Source organism: Zingiber officinale, unplaced genomic scaffold, assembly GCF_018446385.1.
Source record: "Zingiber officinale cultivar Zhangliang unplaced genomic scaffold, Zo_v1.1 ctg117, whole genome shotgun sequence".
Classification (NCBI taxonomy): Eukaryota; Viridiplantae; Streptophyta; class Magnoliopsida; order Zingiberales; family Zingiberaceae; genus Zingiber; species Zingiber officinale.
The window spans coordinates 1-7,371 of NW_024589817.1; the positions used below are offsets into that span (position 1 = coordinate 1).

The window sequence follows — 7,371 nt, forward strand, 5'->3', positions numbered from 1 at the left end:
GTGAACAATGGAGTGGAAAGAAGCCTAATGAAGCTGATGGCGTTGCAGACACAATTGGACATGGAAAAGGACTGAGATTAAAAGAAGGTTATTGTCTTCTTGAATGTGTAGACTTGAATTTCTACAAAATGTTATAAAAGATTAACAAAGTTAAATTAAATTATAAATTAACAAAGATTAGTGAAATCTGAATTTGTACAATTAATTATATCTGTTTATATTAGATTTCAATTTATCATATTCAAATTCACAAAAAATATAAAAAGTGTTACAGTATTTGTATAGATTAGATAAAAAAAATTAAATTGTGGAACGATAAAAGTATTTTTTTATTATTTGAATTCAAATTTTTTTCTTCTGAAATTCTATTATAAATAGAAAAGGTAAATAACCATTAACACTAATACACTATTAACTATTTAATTACATTTTATTAAAGTTTAAAAAATAAGTCATCATTATTTTTTTATAATTATCTCTCTATATATTAATGATTAATTACATTTTTAAAATATCATGTATGGATTAAACACCATAGATTCATTTTCTCACTAGCCAGATTCTAACCATTGAGATTTACCTAAATTTAAAATACAACTTATGCACGCTTAAAAATCAACCTCCAAAATATTCATCTCTATTAAAAATTCAAACTTATGATCCCTTTTATTTTCATTCCCCTGTGTTTTACCACTGCACAAGTTATCATTTCATTAGTTCTAGGGATATTTTGAAGGTTTAAGCACTTGGAAAACATTTTCAAGCCCAAACGAATGAACGATCCATCCAACCCTTTGCTTGACATGCCTGATTCACCCAACCTACCATTTATTAGGTCTATACAACCCGCCCTATCCTCACACCCAACTCATCCGATTTGCTCGACTCAGTTGGAATGTTGGATTAGTCTGGTCCTCCCAGTCCACCCACCATCTTATTTGTCTCTATTTTGATCTATGAAATAGTAATAATGAAATTTATTTACTTTTTTAGTGAATGATCCCTCTCTTCAAAATTTTCATCTAAATATTAAAATGAAAACATAAAGAGATCCATTCTTTTTAAATCTGATGCACGAAATTCCCATCAACACCGTCTCAAAAAAAAAAAAAAAAAGTCTATTAGATCTATTGTACACAACCTTATCTTATACATTGTATTAGGTTGTTTTCACAACTTGAACCAATAATTCAATTTAATTCTGAATCCATTTATTTTTTTTATACCCAATCAATCTAATTGTATTATCATAATAATAAATAGAAGTTGGATGAATTTTTATATTCTATACAAGACTCCATAAGTGCAAGTCACAAACTATCTGTTGTAAATTCAAACTTGCGTCAAAAATGCTCATTATTCCTTCATCTCATTTCTACAAGGTCATACAACTTTATCATTGCACAAAGGCTCCCTTCTTAACAAGATTAGATGAAATTCTAGAGTGAATGGCATCAGTACCTAAACTAGCATTCACAAGCACAAATTGTTTCTTCAAGAAAAGTTACAACGGCTATGATAATTAAGTATTTAAGAAAAAACCTAGGTTATGTTTATCATAAACACAAAGTCATCAAGCTACTATAAGAAACAAAAAAAAAAGGCATTTATTGGATTGAAATGGTTTCATGATCTCAAGAGTGAAAAAAAATAATAGTCAACCTCATGATGATTACATTATTGAAGAACATAAAAACTAGAACAAAATTCTGAAATTTGCACATACAGACATCACAAGCATATAATACATGAAAGATGCAATCATGTAGTAGATGGAAATAAATTTACTTTGTATCAGGAGTTGATCAAACTCACAGTTTGAACTTTTTTTTTTGTATCACACGAGATTTAGAGTGAAGGAGACGTAGGGATAAGCCTCTGCTTCGCCACCTATACCTGCGATGCTGACTTCGTCTTCAGATTTCCAGTAGGAACTGAAAAAACAAAAGTAGGAAAACGGATCAAAACCATGCGATGTGATGCTCTGGCCAAACAAGGATTTATGGTCCAAGCTGAACGTGTTGATAACAGAGTAGGATTCACCTATTAACATTCCCACATAGCTCTTCAAGAATGCTGCGAACCTTCTTCTCGCTTTTCGTGGAAGGCGCCAAAACTACAGACTACAGAAAATGAGGAAGTTTAAGTCAACACTTATTTATGTAAACTGTGAAAGAGAAGGAATCTGGAAGAATGTGTACCAAAAACATGGGTGGCAACCCATATCGAAGAATGCTCTCAGCAAACACTCGTACAGCACAGAAGTGCATCCAAGAACTGAAAACCTGAAGATGTACATGATACAATGGTACAGAAAATTAGACACAACTAAAGCGAAGCCTTGTTCAACTGAAATTTCTGTACATGCAAATGTTTAACATATTTCATGCTGGCAGGTGTATTATTCTTGACTCGTCTTTATAAATGAAATCCCACTGTGTTTGACATACATTTGCTCATCATACAATCATTAGTAGGTGTCATATTTTCTTTTCATTACTAAATCTCAAAACAAATGCAAGCGTTTTCTATGTAAGGATCACCAGAAAGCTTGTGATGCATTTCCTCTATGGTAAGTTCTTTGGTAAACCTCCCCTCTCGATCAGGATTTTAAATTAAAACTAGATGTCACATAGATTGTGTAGTTGGTGAAAAAAAAGATGGAGGTTTTTGGTTCCTCAGAGGGCAGGCATTGTTCCAAATTCCCTCGGAGCTTTCTTTCAGCCGCTAGTTGAAAATTTCGCATTATTACATTATGAATAAATTTCACAAGAGTACCTTATGAATCAAGGCAACCTAGCATTGAATTCAGAACTCTATTTATATGAATAGGATTGAGAAAGTTCAAAGTTAAACATGAAAAGGATGAACATCTCAAACTGGTAAGACGATTGTAACTATCTTCAATTGTTTTTCCTTGTGAAACATAGCGACCATGTGAATCATGGCCATGCTATTCTAACTAGTCTAGTCTATCTACAATTGTTTATCCTGATGGTCTTTCTCATTTTCTTGAATTATCAAATAGCTCTTGAAATTGGATCTACTGTTGCAATTCAAAAAGAGAAAAAATTATCGTGCGTCCTCATACATAACAACAGGAGATGATCAAGGATCTAGCATCAGACTTCTTAACAATATCTGAAGGGCAAAAAAGTCCAGTGATAACAATCTTTGACGAAGGGAATAGTTGTCAGTGAGATAATTATCTTATATGTAATTTCACAAATAATAGAGGAATATGACAACACGGCAAAACAAAGATATATAAGCATATTAGATTATGTGAAAGTCACCTCTCCGTAACTGGCATAGCACCATTGTAAAAGTGAACTCCTTTTGCTGTCTTGGTCTTGCATTAGTTTCTCAAGTTCTTCTTTCCTATTTGCTTGTGCTTCAGGACTATGTTCGAACTCGCGTATCTGAACCACAAGAAACATAAAGCTAACTTCTGCATTAACAAAGTTCATGAAAGCATTTGACCATCTGGAACTCAATAGAAAATATGTACATGAGTGAATTTCTGGTAAAACAAAGGTCCAGCATAATTGAGATTTTATGTCCATTATAGAAACTAACATTAGCAAACTTTTTGAGTAAAAACCACTTGCCAGAAAACCTGGATTTTATATAGTTATAGAAACAATAACATATAGAACCTTCTGAGTAAAAAAACTTGCCTGAAAACCTTTCTCTCGTGCATTATTCCGGAAGTTATCAGCAACCTTCTGAAAGAGTGTCACTGTGTATAGAGCATACTCATTGTCCTCATGCAACTTTTTTGTTGACCTAGGCACCTGATCATATTGATAGCATCATGGAGTACAAGATGTTTTTACTCATATTTGAAAACAATGATGGATTAGATTTGCACATAAAAAGTAAATAATCTTAATGGAGCATCTTCCATGAAAGTGCCTTCAGACATGCTGAAATCGTAAATGTAATAGAGAAGCAAAATGTTCACGAGTGTTATCTTCATCTAGATAGAAAGTGTTAGCGTACTCTAGAATCAAGAAACAGTGTTTGAATATGTCATCTTATTCCACATGCTATTCAGCATCAGGATCAGAAAAATAATGAAATGAGATGGATGGAACATAGTGGGACGAGTATAAAACACATTGAAATAAACATATTTTATGTGGTAGCTTTGAGTTAAGCATCAGAGTTGGCTTGTACTATTTCAACATATGCAGATGCAGACACCAAAGTCCTCCAGAAGTGAGTCTACAAAGAAATTGGATAATTAATTTGTTATAGTTTGATAATTGGACAATTATATATACATAGTTCAATTTTGACTAGGTCATCTACTCCCAAGTTCAAGAGGAGAAATCTAGTTCCCCCAATAGTCCATATAATGAACAATGTATAGCTCAAGATGAAAGTGGTAATGCTGCTGAGGTTCCTATTAGTCTATCTTTTGTCCATCAATTAAAAATAGTTAGCATGGTTTGCTCAATGCGATTTCCAGAAAGACCATATCCAAAGAATTAAGTTTATAAATTTCTGACAAAGATATTTTGTCAGTTCCATTTTACAAGAAAATTCATTCTAGTTCAAAAAAAAAAAAAAAATAATAATAATAATAAACTGAGACTGTATCAGCTAAATCATGTATGATAAAATGATTTACCACATAGGAAGTTAGTGTTTCATAGCTTGAGAGCCAGTCCTTTTGAGAGTATTTTGGAACTACAGCAAGAAGTGTCACCAAATGTTCTGATGTGACAATATCTTCTGGATTTACCAAATTGGAAAGGTCACGTACTGCTAAGCTGTGATTGACAAAAAGGAAAGTTGTACTTAAATCACAATCTTTAAGGGAAAAATCTTAGAAAATTAGAGAGTTTGTACCTTCCACTTTGTTTTCTGTTTATTGCGTTAAGTTGACTTCGGATATTGCTGTACTCTGCAACACGGATCTGCAAAAATTGCGTTTTTCAAACAATCAAGCTTTAATATGAAAGGAAACCAGATGACCATAGATGTGATCTTTAGACTTTACTAATAGTCAGGGTGAATTTGTTGCTTCATCCATGTGTGTAAATGATCAAAATCACACATATAACTGAGTTCACTACTGTTGAGTTATCAAGTCCAGAATAATTCACTACTGTTGCTTCATCCATGTGTATTAGAACATGTGACCCCAAATAAAACTTCTAACAATCAGGTAACCCTGTCTTTAGAGATAAGGAAGGGATATGGTTTTCTTTACACTGTATGCCCACTGCTTTTTCCTCTTCTTTTTTAAATATTTCAGCTAGTTTTGGTGAATGAAGATTAATTGCGAGTGCTAATATTATTTTTATACAATCCAAATCAAAGTAAAGTGTTGATTATATTTTTAGTGATCTTGTGGCAGTTAAAGAAGTAGATTAGATATGCACAATTAGGTGAAATTGAATCCAAAATCAATCTTTCTTATACTTGAAAAATAAGGGGCAAAGGGATTGACATGAATTATTTCTCATTCTTATTATAAAATAAGGATTTAATCCATACATGTTGGTAATCTTCATCTTCATCGTTAACTATAAATCAAAAACATTTTAATCAGAAAATGGGCATATGACCAATTGGACCTAGTTAAACACCAAGATTTGGTTTACTGAGAAAGATTTGAGATCAAAATGAAAATTTTCAATTTGAATATTCATAAACAATCAAACCAAATCCATTTCAGAAAGACTTGAAACCAAACCATATTTATTAGTTTCATTTCGATTTGGTCAGTTTAAACTGAGACTATATATATATATATCAAGGGAAACCAAATAAAAATTTCTTAGTACAACAGGGATTAATCATTCATGTATATATGTTAACTGTTCGGGTTCAGTTTTACTGGTACGAACGTGCTTCAGACCAATACCTTCACATATTTTACAAAAGGAAACCAAACTGATAAATCAATTGTTTTAGTTTGGATTGCTTTCAGTTTGGTTTGATTTTGTAGTTTCAGTTTATAGATGCCCATCCTTAATAGATATGCAATACACATTTCAGCTCTTTTGACTAATAGCTACTTATTGAAGGAAGAAAAGAGGAGGAAAAAAAAACAAGGGTATTCAATAGGGAGAGGAAAAAGGAACTGCATAAAAACATTGGGTAATTTTAAGATTCTTATTGATACATCTGCTTTGGAAAACTGATTAACATAGTTGTTAAATCAAATATGATAATCCATCAATTTCTTATGAGGTTCATGCCAAAAGGAACAATCCATCCAGAAAACAAATTTATTTCAAAAAATTGATATTACTTGAACAGGAATTTCATGATATCGATAGCATCATGCATTCATGCTGAAGGAATTTCAGATGAAAATTAAAATCACTACACAGTTATATGAGAAAAGCCAGGCATCATAAAATGAAAAATACAAATTTAATAGTTCAATGTAGAAGAGTCTCATTTCTAAAATCCAATCTGTTAAAACAAAAGCTATCATCAGCAACAATAAGAGAGAACGGGGGATCTATAAATTGACCTTCATATCGTCCTCAATTTTCGCCACTTGAACATGAATGCTGTCAACGGTCTCCCTCAGAGGCGACATTGTGGGATACTTCCCTTCATCCCAAACAAATCTGCCATCCAGCAAATGTTTCGCATGATATTATCATTAATTCTTCCAGAAAACTCGATCAAAGGGTGAAAAAAAAAGCTGAATTTACCTCGTGAGATAGGAATCAACAGGAACCCCATCTACAGTCAAAGAGCCTACCTCGAGGCCGGACGCCTTCTCTAGCTCCTCGATTTGACGACGGATCTTGTGCGTCACTCCTTCGATGAACGCATTCGACTGTGCGACCGGATTCACAATTAAACGACGCATAAAGATCAATTGGAAAAAGGAACCTACCGACACGAAACAATTACCTTGACGAGGTCATCACTGATGGCGAGCAGCGAATCTAGGGTTCCGACTCGCAGATCCGGCACGTTGAACTGCGCCCCGCAAGAGCACCTTGACGATTATAAAGGCGGGAAGCAACAACAACAAAAACAAGATGCAGTAGAGCTAGGTTGATTACGCGATAGAGCGGGGTGTCGAAGGAGTTCTTCGAGATGGATTCGCGGAGGCGGTTCCAGACGGTGGTTGCGGAGGTGTGGACGGGGAGGGAGACGATCCAGTACCTGGAGGCTGCCGCCATTGGAGGAGAAGGACCACGACGCGATCGCCGACGACGAGTTGATCGGCGGCTGATTCGCCTTCGACCCACAGCACGTGAACGAATCGACGAGGTGGCGATGAACTCTCCTCTCCCAGAATTAAATGGAAATTTGCAGCTCACTAATTAGCGAGTTCCTGCTTCAACTTTCTTTTTCCATTTTTTTAAGTAAATAATGAAAATTAAT

The 7,371-nt window shown here is 34.0% G+C and overlaps 1 protein-coding gene across 1 annotated transcript; it reads right to left on the reverse strand.

Moving 5' to 3' along the window:
- Positions 1–1,651: 1,651 nt before the first annotated feature.
- Positions 1,652–7,312, reverse strand: LOC122035833 (V-type proton ATPase subunit C-like). The gene is made up of 11 exons (XM_042594965.1): positions 7,047–7,312; positions 6,892–6,960; positions 6,687–6,814; positions 6,500–6,599; positions 4,861–4,928; positions 4,640–4,781; positions 3,681–3,797; positions 3,297–3,422; positions 2,202–2,285; positions 2,044–2,123; positions 1,652–1,934 (listed from the first exon to the last, which is right to left on the reverse strand). The coding sequence occupies exons 1-11, from the start codon at positions 7,164–7,166 to the stop codon at positions 1,838–1,840; spliced, it is 1,131 nt and encodes a 376-aa protein (XP_042450899.1). The 5' UTR covers positions 7,167–7,312; the 3' UTR covers positions 1,652–1,837.
- Between the last annotated feature and the right edge of the window lie 59 nt (positions 7,313–7,371).

What these genes read in the sequence shown, in the direction of transcription:
- LOC122035833 (XM_042594965.1), bottom strand. Translation starts at nt 7,166, where the DNA reads ATGGCGGCAGCCTCCAGGTACTGGATCGTCTCCCTCCCCGTCCACACC. An exon ending in GTTGATTCCTATCTCACGAG is followed by an intron (nt 6,600 to 6,686) that starts GTAAATTCAGCT and finishes GCTGGATGGCAG; the next exon opens with ATTTGTTTGGGATGAAGGGA. An exon ending in GCTATGCCAGTTACGGAGAG is followed by an intron (nt 2,286 to 3,296) that starts GTGACTTTCACA and finishes GTACATCTTCAG; the next exon opens with GTTTTCAGTTCTTGGATGCA.